This window comes from Protopterus annectens, chromosome 6.part1 (genome assembly GCF_019279795.1).
Source record: "Protopterus annectens isolate FY-2018-M chromosome 6.part1, PAN1.0, whole genome shotgun sequence".
NCBI classification, from domain to species: Eukaryota; Metazoa; Chordata; order Ceratodontiformes; family Protopteridae; genus Protopterus; species Protopterus annectens.
Window position 1 is genome coordinate 108544106 of NC_056738.1, and position 19409 is coordinate 108563514.

At 38.4% G+C, this 19409-nt stretch overlaps 1 protein-coding gene across 5 annotated transcripts in view; it reads left to right on the forward strand.

The window, feature by feature from the left end:
* The window catches only part of PDK1 (pyruvate dehydrogenase kinase 1), a 1069548-nt gene that overhangs the window by 769997 nt on the left and 280142 nt on the right, over positions 1-19409 (forward strand). For 4 of the 5 annotated variants that reach the window (XM_044075543.1, XM_044075544.1, XM_044075546.1 and 1 more), the window contains one exon: positions 17128-17204. In XM_044075543.1, coding sequence (XP_043931478.1) covers positions 17128-17204 — 77 coding nt within the window. Of the gene's footprint in view, positions 1-17110; positions 17205-19409 lie in introns of all 5 variants that reach the window. The other variant, XM_044075547.1, reaches the window with a different exon arrangement.

Sequence of the window (19409 nt, forward strand, 5' to 3'; positions counted from 1 at the left end):
TCCAGAAAAAAAGAGGTCATTGTTCCCCTGTACTCATCACTCATTAGACCCATTATAGAGTACAACGCCCCTTTTGGTATGTACCTCACAAGACATCTACAACAACTGGAAAGACCACAGAAATACCTCACAAAGAGGATTACTGGCCTCAAACAGATGCCCTATGCAGACCGTCTCAAAAAACTACAGCTTTACTCCATCGTATATTGCCTACTCAGGGGCAATCTCTGCCTAACATACAAAGCTATGTCAAACCCAGAGCTGTTGGACATGCTCCACTTAAAGAAATCCCAATCCCTCCGAGCTACACACTCTAGGGACCTTAACCTTGTCACCACAATAAACAGGACATGCTGGAGGGATAGATTCCTGTCCCAGATACTCTGGAACCGACTATCTATCTATGTCAGTTAGAGCTCCTCATTAGCACTCTTCAAGAAAAATCTTGATGATTGGATGGGAAATTCACCTCAGGGATCACTTCTGTGGCTCTGCTCGACAGGGACACAGGAAAATAATTTTCTTGGGTGGCGAAAGCCAGGGTACATTTTTTGGCTAGGCTTGTATGGGCCGTGGGGCCGATAGCCTAGTACCTACCTATGAACCTATGAAAGAGCAGTGCAAACAGTGCAAGATCTATATTGAAGTTTTTTTTCCTCTGGAACTTGTTTGTCATTTTGATTCCTGAAACTATGCCATGAGCATTTAAAGGTATATACCCAATATTCTACATGTTTCTTGTTAAAGTTAAAAAATACAAATGTCTGTGAGGAGCAGGAAATATTGGCAGAGCATCTGGAATTATTTTTATGTAACATCCACCTCACAAGCTTCCTACACCTGAGAGCAAATCAGCATAGTCATGAAGAATACAGTTGCTATGATTCTGTACACTATCTGTGTTGTTCCATTTAATTTCTCCAGGTCTTTTGGGTTTCTAATAGCATGACAGGAATTGTCACCATTCGTAAGTCAAAGTATTATTAAAGCTGATGAAATTAGTACTGTTTCAGTGTTTGATGTTAGCGTCTCGGTATATTTCCACATTACCGTTGTTTCTGCCTGAAAATCCTGATATTGTAGGAGACTGCAATCATTGGGTGTAGCAATTTAAATGATCAATGCTACTTTTGTCTTCTTTTCATGGACTACTATATCTGGTGTTCTAGCATCTATTTTTTGAACTGTTGGTATTCAGTTATCCCATGTGAAGTAAACATCATTTTCTGTAATGCTTTGTGGCCCATGTTTCTAGTGCTTTTCAGTTACTTCAGTGTTGTAATGTTTGCACAGTCTTCATTGCAACAGTCTTGCCACATTATTATGCCTTTCAATGTACAGGCGCTATGTCATTAGTGTATCACACCAAGCAACAAGATGTGCGACTCTTTCCAGTTCTGTTAAACTTGCGTTTGTCTATTTCTCTGACATATTCAGTGGACTTTGTAAACTAATCTAATTTGTACATAGTCCACTATCCTAGGCCACCAATATTAATCTTTCATCTTTTGGTTTAAATTCATAGGTTCATAGGTAGGTACTAGGCTATCTGCCCAAAGGCATTTATAAGCCTAGCCGGAATTGTGTTGGCTTTCGCCACCTCCTTAGATTAGTTCCCTATGCGTCTGTCCAGCAGAGCCATTGACGTGATCCCCAGGGTAAACTTTCTATTTCCCATCCACTCGTCAAGGTTTCTCTTGAAGAGTGTTAGCGAGGAGCTCTGCGTAATGTAGATTAGAATCTTGTTCCAGAGCATGGGAAGTCTCTGGGACAGGAATCTATCCCTCCAGCACGTCCTGTTTATTGTTGTGGTGAGGTTTAGATTCCTAGAGCGTGTGGCTCGAAGGGGTATAGTTTTCTTTAGGTGGAGCATGTCCATCAATTCTGGGTTGGACATGACCTTGTATGTCAGGCATAGATCACCTCTGAGGAGACGGTATGCAACCAAGTACAGCTGGAGTTTCTTCAATCGAGCTGCACAGGGCATCTGTTTGAGGACAGTGATCCTCTTGGTGAGGTACTTCTGTGGTCTTTTCAGCTGTTGCAGGTGCCTTGCAAGGTACATCCCAAATGGGGTGTTGTACTCTATGATGGGTCTGATGCGTGATGCGTAGATGAGCACAATGACCTCTTTTGATCTCGATGCAAGCCCTTTTGTGATTAGGTGGGCCACATAAAAGGATTTTCTAACAAATTTGGCAATGTGATTATCAAAGGAGAGATTATATCTACTTCAGTCATCAGTTCCCTTATTACGTCTTCAGTATTTAGGGGGCTACCACCTATGTGGTAGTTTGTGGGTACTTTGTTTTTTCCAAAGGGGATGACTATGCACTTTTTGCATTTAGCTTGAGGCCATGGTTTTGACACCAGGTATCTGTCTCAATGAGACCCTTTTGGAGGATGTCTTTGTCAGCCGGAAAGTCAGTTATAGCCCCTAGTTTGCAGTCGTCTCCGTAACCATTCCTGTGTTTGATCCTGATTGACATGAGGTTGTTCCAGGTTTTTTTCTGTACTTGCAACTATATATATGATTTTCCACATTTCTTGGATTTTCATCTGATCCTTCACCTTATATTCTTTCATTTTTTGGCACAAAAACTTTCATGATGTGTGAATCTTGTGAGGTCAGCAAATATGTATGCAGTCCTGTGATTGGAGGTCTGTGTTGAGGAGCCCCAATACCTCCTTCAGAATGAGGAATATATAATTTTGGTATACATTGATTTTTATAAATCATTTGATAAGCTTGAAGGATTTTTCTTGTTTTCCTGTTCAACTGACCCAATACCTTTTGGGGCCAGTCAGTCACCCCAGTACTGTAAGTTAGAATAGGAAGAGCAAATTGGTTTACAGTTTGGATTTTGTTCCTAGATGTCAGGGCTGTTTTCAGTCTTAATTTTTGTCTTCTAAAATATTCCTTACTAAGTTTTATTCATATTTGTTCATGTTTATTGGTAATCTTTCATCAGTTCCTAGATATTTACACAGTCCCACCTGTTCAAGTTCCTTAACGCTCCTGTCCCAGACTGATATTTTTTTCGTGCTGCAGCTTTCCTGCATTAAATGTTCCTTTTGCACATTTATCAAGAAGAAACAACATTCTTATATCATCTGAGAAAGTTTTGACTTCTTACAGTTGTGCTTTAAAGTTCCTCATCTGATTAACTCTACGGTTTTAAATCATCCAAAAAAAAAAAGATGAGAAGTCTTTAAATATGTTGTTTTCTGGCAGCGAAATTGAAACCATGACCTAATCCATTAAGTAGACAACTTAATGGGTTAAGGGCAAGATAAAAGAGCAGCAGTGACAAAAAGTCACCCTGGAGTATCCCCCTTTGAATTTTTATCCCTGGGATAGTAGTTTGTCCTTTATCATGGTTTAGCTGCAGAGTCCTTTCCCACTGTAATGTGATCAGTCACTGTAGGGTGTATCCTGTGTTGTCTCTCTTTTTAATTTCTCCAAGTCTTTTGGGTTTCTAATACCATGACATGAATGGGACCCCATCCCTTAGTCAAAGTATGATTAAAGTTCATGAAATTAGTATTGTTTCAGTCTTTGATGTTAGCCAGAAGTGCTCTTTGCAGCTCCTGCGATGTGCCTAGTAATGATTCCTCCTTCAGTACGTACAGAGTTGCATATAACAGTAACATATCCAAGTATGATTGTAAAGTCTTTTTTAAAAGAACCGTTGGTCTTGCTACTACTGGAACTGTCCGGGTATCCTTCTTTCACGATGCCCTCATTTCCTGTGTGCAAATTTTGGTATTTTATGAATTTGTGCCTCTCTGTACATAAGAGGCTGTAGTCACTGGGTGTAGCAGTTTTAGTAATCAATGCTACTTTTGTCTTCTTTTCATGAGCTGGTTTTCTCGCATCTTTTGGTAATGGGTGATCCCATGTGATATAAATGTCATCATTTTCTATGATGCTTTGTAACTCATGTTTCCAGTGCATTTCAGCTGCCTCAATATTATAGTGTTTGCACAATCCCCAATGCAACAGTCTTGCCACATTATTATACCTTTTAGTATATAGTCCTTCTGCCATTACTATTTCACAACTAGCAACAAGATGTGCGACTGTTTCCAATTCTGTTGTACAAAACCTACATTTGTCTGTTTCTCCCACATGTTCAATAGACTTTGTAAGCCAGTGTGTACGTAGTCCACTGTCTTGGGCTGCCAGTATTTCATCTTTTGGTTTAAATTCACATTTGATCCTGATCAACACAAGGTTGTTCGAGTTTTCTATACTTGCAAGTATATTTGTGCATTTTCCATATTTTTTGCCTTCTCGTCTGATCTTCCATTTAATTTTTTTTTTTTTTTTGTTTTTTTTGGCACATTCAGTTGCTGACTGATTTTTTTTTATCTACTTCTGGATTGGTTTCCATTCCAGCTTGATGTCAATATGCTTCTGCTAAACTAAGCAAGGACGTCATCTTAGACTTACTTTCCTCAAGTTTCAAAAATGTTCACTACATTTGGGTCTTATGAGATCAGCAGATATGTATGCAGTCTCACAATTGCAGATCTGTACATTTAATCAGTTTTGAGGAGAGGACCATACCTCCTTCAGAACAGGAAGTATATAATCTTGGTATACACTGATTTTTCTAAATCATTTGATGAGCATGGTGCATCATTCTTTTTTCCAGTCTAACCTATCCAACACTGTTTGGGACCAGTCAGTCACTCCAAAACTGTAAGTTATGACAGGAGGAGCAAATCAGTTTATAGTTTGGACTTTGTTCCTAGATGTCATTGCTGTTTTCAGTATTAATTTAAGTCTTCTAAAATATTCCTTATTAAGTTTTATTCACATTTGTTCGTGTTTTTTATTGTTGATCCTTCATCAACTCCCAAATATTTATACACTCCCTCTTGCTCAAGTTCTTTTATATTTCATTCCTGTCCCAAGCTGATGTTTTCTTGGTGCTGCAGCTTTCCTGCTTTAAAGGTTGCTTTTGCACATTTATCAAGACCAGACAACATTCTTATATCATCTGAAAAAGTTTTGACTATTTGCAATTGTGCTTTCAGTTCCTCATCTGATGAACTATACAGTTTTAAATCATCTACAAAAAGAAGATAAGTCTTTACACTTTCTTGTTTCCTAAGAGCCAAATTGTAGCCATGACCTATTCTGTTAAGTAGACACCTTAATGGGTTAAGGACAAGAAAAAAGAGCAGCGGCAACAGAGAGTCACCCTGGAATATCCCCCATTGAAATTTTCTCCCTGGAATAATAATTTGTCCTTTTTCATGGCTTAACCGCAAAGTAGTTTGCCACTGTTTCATGGTCACTGTAATGTAATCGATCAATGTAGGGTGTACCTTAGACATTTTTAAGCACTCTTTTATCCATAAATGTGGGATACTGTCAAATGCTTTTTTGTCGTCTATCCATGCCATACTTGGGTTCTTCCCCTTTTTACAGTTCTCCATTATTTCTTTATTTAACAACAAATTATCCTTTGATTCATATGACTTTCTTTTATTACCATTTTGTTTTATTGCCATGAATGAGTTTTCTTCTAAATGAATATAAACTCTGTCAGCATCAATTCCAGTGTGTAGGTTATATGTCATGTTATTGGTCTGTAGTTTCTAGGCTAGTTTTCAGGTTTGCTCTTAAGTAGGAGTATTGTTTTTCTTGTTGTTAACCAGGCTGGTGTCTGTTCGGGGTGCACATATAAATGGTTCTTACTCATTGCTAAATCTTCATGTAAAGAGGTTAAAATTTTTAGCCAGAAGTTAGGTACTGCGTCTGGGCCTGGGGTTTTCCAATTAGAAGCTTTTCTTAACTTTGTTTCAGTCTCTCTGGCTGTTACTTCATTCCATTTCATATCCTGTACATTTTAACTTTTCTTCTTTCTTTTACGTCTGCTATCCATTTAGCATTTTCGTTATGTTCCACAGGATCTTCATAGATATTTCCTCAAAATGTATCTATTTCTTCTTTTTGTTGGTGTTTGAATTCCTTTTTGCCTTGTTTCCAAGTTCTTTGTAAAACTTTTTTGTGTCATCAGTAAATTGCTTATTTTGTAGTTTTCTTTATATTTATCTACATTATCTTCTAAGTTTTTTTGCCTGTGCTGATATTTTTTCGTTATTATGTGGGATTGTGCATAATAGATCCTGGTCTGTTCTAATACTGTGCATTGCTTTTTGCATGTCTATCTTTCTGAGTACTTTTGTTGATCTGTTTCCTCATCTATACTTTTGTAACAGTGAGACTTCTTGTCTTAATTGCTTTATAGTTTTCTCTATTTAATACTTCCATGATGGCATTCAGTTTCTCCCCTTCATTTCCATTACTATCCTGTGCTTTTGTGGTAAGAGTTTGTGTTATTAATTTAGTTGCACAGTAATATATCCTGTTTACTTCTGTTATATCGCATGAATCTCTGTGGACAGTCCTAGTTACTGTGCTCATTTGTTTTATCAAACTTCTAACTTTTTGGGTTTTATTGACTTTCTGTAGTCTGTTTCTTTCACTGATCTTAATATGTGTGTCCATGTATATTAAATCAAGCAACTCTTCTCTTATAACTTTCTTCTAAACTGAGGGCACATTATTTGTTCTCCATTTCTTGTGGGCATTCTTTAGAAAGTTCCAGAGCATCTTCCTGTGCCACATTCTCTTCAGTTTTATCCTGTGTCATCCATTGCTCTTTCATATGGGAACTCACTGGCCAAATACTGCGTAAGAGTTGCCACGGTTTCCTGTTCTTCCCCTTGCTGTGCAACTCCAACAGAATGTTTATACTGGTTTCCTATGGCAGGGCTTCAAAGTATGTTCAGATGGCAACTGATCAGATGTTTTTCACTCCACTGATTTCTCCTTAGTTTGGGGATCCATTGCAGTATCCTGCTGTGGTGTTTTCTGAGTTAAAATTTCTGCACTAAATCCTTCACTTCACAAGTACTCCATAACCTCAGTTTCTGTTTCTTTAACTTATCCAGTATTAATCCTCTTTTTGCTTTTCCTATTTATTTATTTTTTTTGGTAGTGTAAAAATGTTCATGTCCAGATGCCTTTCTCTGTATTTCTCTTAAAATAACTTTGGTGCTGCTCTTTTTGTTTTTGTATTGATTAGTTTTGATTTCTCCTTTGCAGAAATATTACACGTTATGAAATCTTTCTCTTTCCCATATCCATATTTCTTCTTCAGATGTCTCCCGATCCTCTTGTTTCAATTTAATTTGGGCAGTCATTCCATCATGCTGTGATGTAACTTGTGTTAGACTTTCTACACTAAATCCTTCACTTCGAAAGTATTCCAAACTTCAGGTTCTATTTTTTTTAACTTCTATTTTCTATTGCGGTAGTGTTGTCGCCTCACAGTAAGACGATCTCCCTTTCGATTCTCAGCTAGAGCATCTTCTGTGTGGAGACATGCGTGAATGGGCGTTCCTTCGTTGAAGGTTGTGTGTCAGAGCTGGCAACTCGGCACGTAAAAATCTACTGCCAATCATTAGCGGACCAGAGTTCCACTGTGGCGACCCCTAACCGGGAAAAAGCCAAAAGACACAACAACAACTTTCTGTTCTGTGTTCCTTCTTTGTGATCTTATTTTTTTGTGTAAAATTTCCATGCCTGAATGCCTTTGCCTGTATTTCCCTCTCAATATTATTGGGGCTGCCTTTTTTGTGTTTATTAATTTGGCTTTCTCCTCTGCATAAATATTGTACCATGTCAGATCTCTTTCTTATGGATCAGGGTTGATAAGAAGATAAGTATGTTGCTTGTGTGACTCAGCCTATGAACTCTGTATATTTAAATGCTAATTAGCTAGATTCTCACAAGCTCCGTAATCCAGAATATTAAACTTTGCTTCCAGTACAGTTATTTGAAAAATAAAACTGAACTTTGAATTTGTGTTGATAGCCAGCATTAATGATGTACATGAGGCACTCTTGTTTGTTTTACTTCCAAAACTAAGTATTTTCTGACAAGATATTGTGCATGCATGCATGTATCTCGTTTAAATTTCACATCCTATCCATTAACTGTCAGTATTTATTTCCAGTCTTGTTCCACTGCTTCGGATGCATTTTTAGAGTTCACCAAATCAAATCTTTTTACCTCAACATTATCAATAAATTAATTTTTATATTTTTGTTCAACACCATGCAGATTATTTTGAACTTTCTTACTTGCACTTTAGCCCATCTTTGGAAAATTCCGTCTTCTAGCACAGATTCTGCAGAATTGACTAAAGGCTGGCTAGTGCTTATTTTCATGCCTACTGACACATGTAATTCAAGCCATAATTAGGACCTTTCTTTGTTAAAGTACATTGTTTTTTGTTGCATACCCTTTACTTTTACATTACATCCAGCCTATACTTCTTATATTTGCCTTGTTATTTGGCTAATGTTTTATTTTACACACATCAATGCTTTCAACTGTGCATTAGTAATTTCACTTGCTCTGCAGGCATCCAGAACTTTTAATATGATCAGGTCTATTTCTGTTGAAAGCCTGCCCCTTGTTTAATCATATGTCATACCACAAATTATTCTCTCTCTTATTGATGAATCATGCAGCTCACCAATTTAACACTATTCATTATTTCTAGGTCAGAAAAATAATTACAGACTTTATTTTCAAGTGTTATAGTTTTGTCTAACTCTTCATCAAATAATGTAAAAGAGTTCAATATCTTCATGATTTTTTCCCTTGGCAACCCACAGGAATGCTGCACTGTGGGGGGAGGGAGGTGATCAGAGATATTTATAATGCTTTGGCGTTGCAGTAAATATCATAGATGTGTTAATGTTACTTTTCCAGATGCTACGTAACCATGTTTTAGGACCAGCATAACTCCAGCATGCCAGGAAAAGAAATATATAGTAAATTATTCCAGACATGTTAATGGCAATAGTTGCAGAACTGAAGTGGCTATGCCATAGATGGTCATGTAACTAATGTTAGAGGCATATTGAGGGTGCAGGCCCTAGCCTATTCATATTTTCACTTTGTAACAAAGTGCCTCGTAGCTGGATCTTGGACACTGGGAGCAGGCCACAGGGGGCCAGCACAGCAAAGTGCCAGCATAGGTTCTCGTATCAGTAAAGAGGAAAGGGAGAATAAAAAAGCCAGAAATTTTACAAGGGTAAGCAGAAGAACACACACAAGGCTTATTGAAGGAGAGATCAGTGGGGAGAGAAGGGCTCATTTTTTATGGGATAGGTACCCATTTTACACTTTTAAGAAGAGGAAGAAGTGTAGATGGGGATTGTTGCAAGAAGCATGTACAGGGGAAAAAGGAAGAAATACAGAAGAAATCAGAGGCAGATACGTAAGCTTAATCATAAAATCCAATCAAAGACCAACAAAGTAGGTACGAACACAAAAGAAGGGTGTTAATGTAGAGGTACAGACAGAAAGAGTGCAGCTGGTGATGGGGAGGGGTAAGATACAAACACTGTATGGGGAGTGACACAGAAGAAAGGGGGAGGCACCATGATGGAGGATAAGGCAAAATATGGAAGGCCTGTCTGACTGACCCAAAGAAGAGCATATACAGACATCAGTCACCTCCATGGCTGACATCACGGATAAGCTCTGCATCTGATGGTCTAGAAGACATGACCATTCAGTTGTGCATCTTTATCAGCCACACTAGAAGATGCTGTTCCAGCTCCAGTGCATGAATGCAGATATTAGCTCAAATTGCTTACAACCAGCGACTGCACCTACTGTAAGACCTTGTGACCTGGGGGAACTCTTCTAGAGGACCCCCTGCCCCTCTCCTGATAATTGTCCACTGAAACTACCATCAAGCCCCCCAGGTCACCATCTTCAGAGTGATTTTCCTTCCTCAGCAATGAAGCAAACCTGGAAACTACTGGTGACTCAGCTACAGGCACATCAGCTGATGCAGACTCAGATGGCCAGCACATCAGCTGATGCAGACTCAGATGGCCATTGCCACTCAACATGTTGCAACACAGTGGATCCTGTAGAAAAAAGGAACAAAAACAGTGTGATAAAAGGCATACTTGTCACTTTGCAGGAGACTAAATTATGATGATAACATAAGAGCAGGAGTAAAGTAGAGAAGAGTTTGTACTGATAGGTATAGTACTGACAGACAAAGCAATTACTGAGGTAAATCTTGGTTGCAGGATGCACACATGAGCAGCTACAGACCAATGAAGTAGGAGAAGTAACTTAGCCCAAGGGCATGACAGGTTACTGTCCTGCTTTTGAGTAGATACTCACCCTGAGAGAGAGAATAGAGCACAAGGACATGACTAGTTACTTTCTGCTGTAGGGGAGCTCACCATGACAGGTAACAGAGCACAAGGGCATGATAGGTTGCTGCCCTACTTTGGGGGCTCATCCTGACAGAGAACAGAAAACAAGGGCAGGACAGGTTACTTTTCAGCCATGTAGGGGTTACACTGCATTATATGCACACAGATCATAGGGCATGATATAGGGGAAGTAATTCTCCTGTACATTAGTCGCACCACCTGCCTTCAACACAGTGCTGTGAGAAGGTACTCAGTGCAATCTTGCCCATTGTTGCTCTAGTGTGGCACAGGGTATGAATGGTAACAGGACATTGGCACACATGTATGCGGCCACCAAACAGAGGTGGGTGGTGCTGAAACATAAATGTCTACAAAGGACAGTCAGGCATATGTATATAAACACACACACACACACACAAAACACACATGCATGCATACTGATTCTTAAGTGTAACCTGCATGTTTACAGTTCTTGTCATGGGAATAGAAATAGTTGGAATCATTCACCACACTGTCAACAGAAGTGTTCTTACAGGCATTACACTATCATGGCATGTTTATCATTGAAAAGGGTAAAGCAAAGAAGGCTTTCCAGGATGAAATATGGTAGGGAGAAGTACAGGATTCAGTGAATTGGTCATAATAGGACAATAGTATTGTAGCATTGCAGGGCCAAGGGCAAGTCCATCAAAGGCAGCTGACCACCAACATAGAAGTATGTTACAGAGGTGGAAGAGTCCCTGGTAACCCTCTCCTAGGCAGGCAGTAGAATCATCATTCCTGGCAATGGCTTGGATGTGGGAGCTGGCCTGGTGATGACTGCTGAATACTATAGAGGATTTCCCATTTTATTTCTAATGTGTTCCGTTACTGTTATACAGTGACCTACATGTGTGAAGGGTTTGTTCAGCTGAACACATACTTGTATCCATTCTCCATGTACAACAGGGTTACAGCTGTGTCAGCATGCACCACAAGAATGCTATTTACATGTTTATCATGTACCAGTCTGTATGTAGAGGGTTGGAGTTGAGTGTGTTCTAGCACTGCCATAAGTATGTTATCTCTGTGCCTGCAAAAGTTCAACTGATGAGGAGTTCAGCATGTTTTCTCTATGTTTGGTGTAGACATTCACCAGTGAGTCACTGTTGATTGATTTTTTTTTTTCAGGATAAAAAAGTGTAACTTGGAAAGCAAGACAAAAAATTTTTAGGAGGTTAGACCCCTGAACCTGAGCCTCCCACACCCCCTACCTTATATATACCAACTCTATGGTCATACTGCAGTGGGAAAAAGTGAAAAAAAAAACACTGGAAGCACAGCATTGACTCATTTACTCATACATTCCAAGTAACTACAGTGAAATGAATTGCAATTTAAAAAACTGCAGAAAAGCTGCTTAGACTAATATTCTGCAGTGAAGTATAGGCATGCTCCAGCACAACAGGTCAGCACATGCATCCTGATGTCAGCAGATTACCTCTGGCTGAAGCTGATGGCACTGTATATATGGCAGTGATGACGCAGTGACACTGTCAGCAGTGATAACATTGGAGGGCATTACCTCCCCAAAATATGAAATGGTGGTACAGCAACAGGCTAAATATTCTGTGCATGTTATCCTCACTCAGGCTACATAGAAGTTACTTGCATGTGTAGCATCTGTGAGTTGCACTGCCTCTAATATACACACATCCAGTATAGGGCAGAGAGGCTTGCAGGTGTTCATTGTCACCATGACTTCAGTTCATTCCCTGACTTTGGCTCCACACTTGGCTTCAACCTGCAAGTGTGCAGTCAGTGATCCAGGGACAGTCATTCATTATGTACAACATGAAAGAGTTTGTGAATGTACAGGGTGTCCTGCTTGAGGAAATGCAACTGCTATCAAGATTGTGGAATGACCTGCACAAAATGCAGAGTGGTTTGGTGCATAAATACCTGCAGAACCTGTGTGCTGAAGGTAATGGCGGCCCAGCTGGCATCCATTGATAAATCAAAGATGATGCTGGCAAAAACCCACCATGAACATGCAAGTGTCCAGATGCTTTGTGGATGGTCATAAGTCAGTCTTACTCATTTATTGCACACAGTTCTGTAGGCTGCATCACTGTCACCCATGGCCTCAGTTGCCTCCAACTCTAGGCAAAGGCATTGTCATGGTCATGGCCAGTCTTCATTTGGCTTCACTGCATGGATGCACCACTGGGCCAGCCAGTGAGGTTCTTGCATTTTCCCACTATCCCTATCCCCTGTTGGCCTTCTGATGCCATGGCCATCCTCAAAGCTGTGGATGCTGTCCATCTATTTCTTGTCCACACTGGGGGAGTACATAAAGGTTTCCATACATGCCACAGCCATGCTACACCATCATTTGTGTAAGATGCATCCAGTCATGACACTGCAGAGCCACTCAGTGTATCCTGGCTAATGTTCACAATATGGAAGTTCTACCCCAGCAGTGGTGAATGCAGTCCCTGACTGTGTCCAACCTTTCACCAACACTACTGTCCCCTGTCACTGTGCCCTACTGCAAATGATGGTGATGACTTTGCCCAGCCCATCTCTCTGGCCTTTGTATATAAAGCACTGTCTGATGCACAACATATTTGGTCAGTCCACTGTAGTGCATAGCCTGGATGCTTTAATGTTTTGTCCTTATCCTGGTACATTGTTGTGGAGAAGATGCTGGCTCTTTGTGAGAGCCACAGCATGTTGTACCTGCCTCTGCCTTGCATAGAGTTCTGTTGTAGTTCGTCTGCTACTGCCACAGGTCTTTCAAGCAGTTCTGCATTGTTTTCAAGTTGTGTCTGCTTGCATAGCTCCATATTGATTAATATAGGCTAGATCAGTTGATAACTTACTCTAGTTATTAGGTGCAATACAACAGTGTGCATTGAGATTCATTTAAGCAGCAGAAGGTATCTTCAGGAGGCTGAGCCATGTTGGATGATCCATGTCTGCGACTGTGTGGTGTTGTAACTCATCTCTTTTGTGCTTTGGAGGCTTCGTGGGGGGGGGGGGGGGGTCATCCGCCTTCCTACACCTGCAACACACAACAGTGAACATCCTTATTAGTAATCTGTTGCTTACATCCATGGAAACCACTTATCCAGGTGTCTTCAGCTGTCATTATGTGCACTTACAATTGGATGACTCTGTCACCCTTCACAAAACGTTGGTAGAGGTTGCACATGTGCCAGATGTGGGAATAATGCAAACTGCCTGGAGGTGCAAAGACATATTGTTTATAATACCATATGCATTACACACCATCTATCAGCTGATAAAGTGCAACCTCTTATGGTTGATATTCTAGCTGCCATGTGGAGCAAGTGGAGCCTTGCTGGTAGTGTAGGTGCAATTAGTGGCCCCAGAATCTCAAGTAAATGAGCTATGTCATAGAATGCCTTTGTAGTGCTGATTCTGTCCCCTGCTGTCCATGGAAACTATATATACTCCTCCGTATGCTGTATCGTCACGTCGAGGAACTGGTGTAGGATTTGCAAAGCCAGCCTCTGTGAAACTCCCAGCACCCCTGTCAGACACTTGAAAAGTCCCCATAGCAAGGATGTTTAATGCCGTACAAATCTTCATGTCCACTGGGATAGCCTGTCCATGCATCTCCTTGATTCATTGTGTGGGCAGCACATGTCTACCAACTCTTTAAAATAAATAATTTGATAAAGTCTCAACCCATGTGGTAGCAGTTGGCAGTGTACTGGTCATGGAGATGAATTCCTCAGCAGTGTTTATTTGAAATGTAAGGCTTCATTACACATTATTACGTGAAATATGTTCCTTTTCCTAAATAGCAGGTTATATTTATGGAAATTCATAACTAAAAAATATTATTGCTCATTTAGAACTTACCCTTTGTAGATGTTTCTTTGTTTGTTCCATTGCAGTCTCTGTGTACATGAATTCCCCAGTAGAAGTACATGTTAAAGAGAGTGTTTGTAATCATATACTTTTTCTTTGGACTCTTTTGTTAATGGGAAAAGATAACAATACTCCTGTTTATACACTAAAAGACTATCACTCTTCTTCTAGTAGAATCGTCACTGAAAGCAATTACCTGTATTCTAAGTGACTGAAAATTTTCTAGAATCCTGTCTCAACAGTTGATTTAGGTTACCGCTTCCTGAAAATCCAAGGGTACCTATGTATCTCTTGTGCAGACAGGAGCCCACTTCTCTTTTTATTCTTTTTCACTCTTCTTTTACTTTCATAATAAATAGGTTTAGTCATTCTTGCTGAAAAGCACTGGAGGGTGATTTGGCAGTAGATTTTTTGTGCAGTATTTTGATAAAAACATTTCCATCAGTTTATTCTGAGAAGTTTTGTGTCCTTATTTTGCTTCTTACTTGAAGGACACGAGATGATGGTAATTTAAGGTGTCAGAGATGTTCTACAACATGCCCATTTCTCAAATTGCACAGTAGTTTTTGCAGATTCTTTGAAAGTTAGTGCTGTCAGTTGCAATTCTACCTTTTACTTTAAGACTGGACCCTGACTGTTCACCAGTTATGTCTGGCCCTGTTATAATGATAGCTTGAAAAGGTGTTGTCTTTAACAGTGCAGCTCTCTGACTTTACCTGTTTTAATAAGCAGTTATAAGCAATCCCAGCATAGTAATTCTAATTTCAAATAAAAATAGAGTATTCTCTGCTCCAAGTAAAAAAAAAAAAAAAAAAAAAAGCAAACAGCAAGTAAAACTTGGCAAGGCAGGAATAATAGTGAACAGTTAGCCAAAAATGTAAAAACAAATTTGAAAAGTAACAGATGTTGTTAGCACATTTGCTTCATATCAACTTCAGACAGTGACTGCATCAGATTTTAAATCATAATCACTTTCCTAGGTATTTAAAACTTTAATTAACTATATGATGAATTGCTTAAATTGTTATTTCGTCTCTGTTTTAAAATTTTACTTATGTGATGTTAATTACCACAAAATAAAGATATCTCGTAAAAGTTGATGCCCGTATTTAACAATTTTTGTTAAAACAGTATCAAAACAATAAATAATCACACTTAAGCCAATCAACATTGAAATGTATAATAAATTTACAACAACAAAAAAAACTTATAGAAAAAAAGTGTTCCACATTAAATTGTTGTTGGAGAATGCTTTTGACATTTCTTTAAAATAAAATTAAAAATGAATAATTTGATTAAACCAAAGTTCTTACAGGCAACTAAAATAACCTCATATGTATCCTTTATAATTCAGTTCATAGTATCTACTCCCCCCTCCCCCATATTAGGAGGCACAGAGTCCAACTCAGTTTAAACTCTGTGCATATGGTGGTAGATTTATATAAATTATTTAAATGATCTTTTTTGTTTAGTGGCAAAAACATGTTCATATATTCATTTTTTAACCTGTTGGTTTTTCCAACATAAAAAGACATGTGATGACCGAGATCATGAAATGAATATCAAATATATACCACTTTGGTAACCGTCTTGCACAGGTGTACTGCTAAGAGGCAGTCAGATAAATTCAAACCTGGTGAAGTTTTCCCGGAGTGAAAGGACAACACAATTGTATATATATTTATATATGGTTAACATTCACTGTATTGAATCTGCAGGTTGTTAATATCTGTTTCTGCTGTCAGAAGTTGTCGAATGCAGGACTAAAGAAGACCTGCAACATTGAATGTTGCTTTTTTGAGGGGATCTGTGTGAGATCAGAATTTGTGAGAGCAGCTGGTATTGCTGAAACTTACACATGTACAAAAAGTTTCAGCACTGGGGCTGTGTGTGCATGACTGACCTGTGGGTTATGATCAGAGTTAGGGCTAGAGAAGGGGATTGATTTCATGTTGTGCTTGTATATTAGTATGTATGAAGCGTGTCTGTATGCTTTGTTTAGAGCTACGTTTAGGGAAAGTGTGTTTAGTGATCTAATGTGTAGGGTTGGTGTTAGGGGCAGAGGTAGAGTTTGTTCTGCCCTTGACCCTAACCCCAACCCTACACATTAGGTTACTGAGCACACATTCCTAAGAGCACCACTATACCGACAGAGTATACCTGCAAATTAGTGGACATTTTTTCACTGATTTGTTAAAGAAGGCTGTTTGTTTTCCTTTTTTGATTAGCATAGTTTCAACAAGCTTGGATGTCAGATAAGTGTGTTGTCAACATGCCTACCTCAATAGTATCCGTCACAGTTAGTGCATGTTGACTTTTAGTACTATAATCATATGTAAGATGCATTAACTGTAAATATGAATTTGAACAAACTGCAGTTTGCCAGTTGTATTATAAAATAGTTTTAATTTATAGGCATTGTTAATGCTGCAACACAAGTAAACAATCTAGAAAACAATATCTTGATCAAACACTGCATAAAACTATATAATCTATACAAAATAAATAAATATATTCATTTGCTAAGATAATTAGTATGCTTGTTTGTATGTTAAACATAATTCACAATTATGTACTGTAGCTGTCATTGTTTAAGAACTAACAAAAGGAGAGGACGTTGTTAACCCCTTTTCTAAATTATTTATAAGGGGAGAAAAGGGTTAATACTCTCCAAAGTGAATAATAGACACATTGCGACAGTTAACAAGTATTTTGAAGGCTGTCTTAACATTTCATTTCACAAGGTTTACAAAGCGTGTCATATTTACAGTATGGTATTGGGTTTTCATATTTTACTTTTAAACGCATATTTGTTCTTTGCTTTGTGAAAAAAATCCTGTGTTGTAATGTATATTCATCAAGTAAAAAGATTTACATCAATTTATTTATATCTGTTTTACTAAGTTAGCAATTAGAATTGTGTTCCACTGATGTTTTTTCCACTGTTGCTTAGCTCTTTCTTTTCTACAGCAAAATCAAGAGGACAGCCCGTCCAAGTGGTCTATGTCCCATCCCACCTCTATCATATGGTGTTTGAGCTTTTTAAGGTGCGTCATCTGTCACAGTTATAATGCTGATCATGAATGTACATGTCTGTTAATTGTAGATATAAGCTGCAGTTAATGCATCAGATAAATAGCAGTGTGGACTGAACAATGCAGTGTATTTCTTAACATCTTAGATAGAATTGCACTGTTCTTAATGTTAGTTTTTAGAGACTGCACTATGAAAGTATAACAGAATTGCAGTTAAAACGTAAACCTGAGATTGAATTTTACATATAATCTTTAGATAAAACGAATATATATTTTTTCATATAATGTAAAAACTTTTATAAACAGAAACATATCTTTGTTTCTCTGAATGCAACTGGTATATTCAATAATTCTAAAATGGTGATAACTAAAGTTTTTGCAGTGGAAGAAAAAAATGGATGTACAGAATGGCAGCATTGACTGCTTGGAAGTATTTGCATAGGTATTCTTATACTCCAAGCATACTCCAAAGAATTTTTCCTTGGGTAGACTGCAGACTTTGGAGGTATGCTGGGGAAAAAAAGAAGTAATTGGGAATATATTTTTGGGAGTATAATGAGTTGGCAGACTTCAAAAATTCCCTGCAGACTACTCTGTCAGAAAGGCTGGGTGAGCAGATTGGTGTAACTAAGGAAATTATTTTTTGAGCCGTGATACAGAATTGGAATTGCCTAGAAACAGTAATGCTTTGCTGAGTTTAATTCTAGTGGATGCCAAAAAAGCAATTACTAGAAAATGGAAATGAAAGTCTAAACCAGTCGTGCTAAAAGTATTGAATTTAGTAACGAGATAAAAAGAACTGGAAGTAGGATCTTTAGTAAAGGGTAGGAGCAAGTTACATAGAAAAAATGGGAACTGTGCATGCAGAATAATGTTTTGGAGGAGGAATGAGGTTTAAGGGAAGGCAGGAACTGAATAAGCTACGTTATGTCAGACTGACAGTGACAGTATAGAAGATTATAGGTGATGTATAATGTTTGCAACTGAAAGTATGTCATTTTGGTTTGTTTTCATTTATATAAATGTATGATTGCATATGTCATAAATAATTCAATCCCCCGCACCCCAAAACACACACACAAATATATATAAAACTCCAAGATCACACAAACTAAAACATAGAAAGTGATGAAAACAACACTTACTTTTTCCTTCTTTTACTCTAACATCAGTTAAAACAGCCGGGTTATCTTCCTATTAAAGTTGAAAAATGTGAAAAAATGTTCACAAGGGTGTGAAGGTCTTTATGGTGAGCTGTTAAATGAAAAATATTTGCCAGACAAGTTGTAACTGCCACTAATTATCTTAGGTTCTGATGTCACAAAGGGAGATTTATTAACATTTAATGCCATACCATTAACCATTCTCTGCTTGCTAAAGGAGCCCAGACCAATTTACTATTTTCTTGTCCTCAGTAATAGAGATAAGTTTTCTAAACTTAATATCATTAGGTCTGATGTTGTCTCTTCTGTCTGTCCGTCAACAGATGATATGTCTTTAGATCTGAGCTGACTTCGGCCCCTCAAGACTTTGTATCCTAAGCTCAAGCTCCTTCCTTTACCCACAGCCCCTGTAAAGCCCAACATTACCTCAGATTTCATTTGCTGCTGCTTTGCTACAGACACAACTTTTCTTTGCTCAGGCTTGGGTATACTTTGTGAGGAAACTTTTTTCATTGATTCTGCGAGTATTATCCTTTTAGATAGTTATATTTTGCTACCTTTATCTATTTTCTTTTATACCCTTACCTCCCCTTTCATAGCTATTTAGATAGTTGTTTATTCTGTTCTGTTCCTCATGCTTTTGGCGCCATCTTTACTCTAGTATAATATAAAACAAAAAAAAAAAAAACAGATATAAATAATTTCCTAATCTTTTACTTCTTTCTTTCTTTCTTTAGGATTAGAGTGTTTTTGTTATTGTTACTGGTGTTGTTACTATGGCTGATAAACCTTCAGGGTTTAAAAAGTATTTGGCCTGCAGCCAGAAAATACCAAATTTAGAAACACATTCTAAATGTGTATACTAATACCGCCGTGGTATAGCGGTAGGGTTGTTACCTCACAGCAAGAGGTTCTCCCGTTCGATTCTTGGCTGGGCTTGGGAGTGCCTTCTGTGTGGAGTCTGCATGTCCTCCCCGTGGTTGGGTAGCATTCAAAAGACATGCGTGCCTAAATGGGCATGCCTTCGTTGAAGGTTGGGCGTCGAGCTGGCACC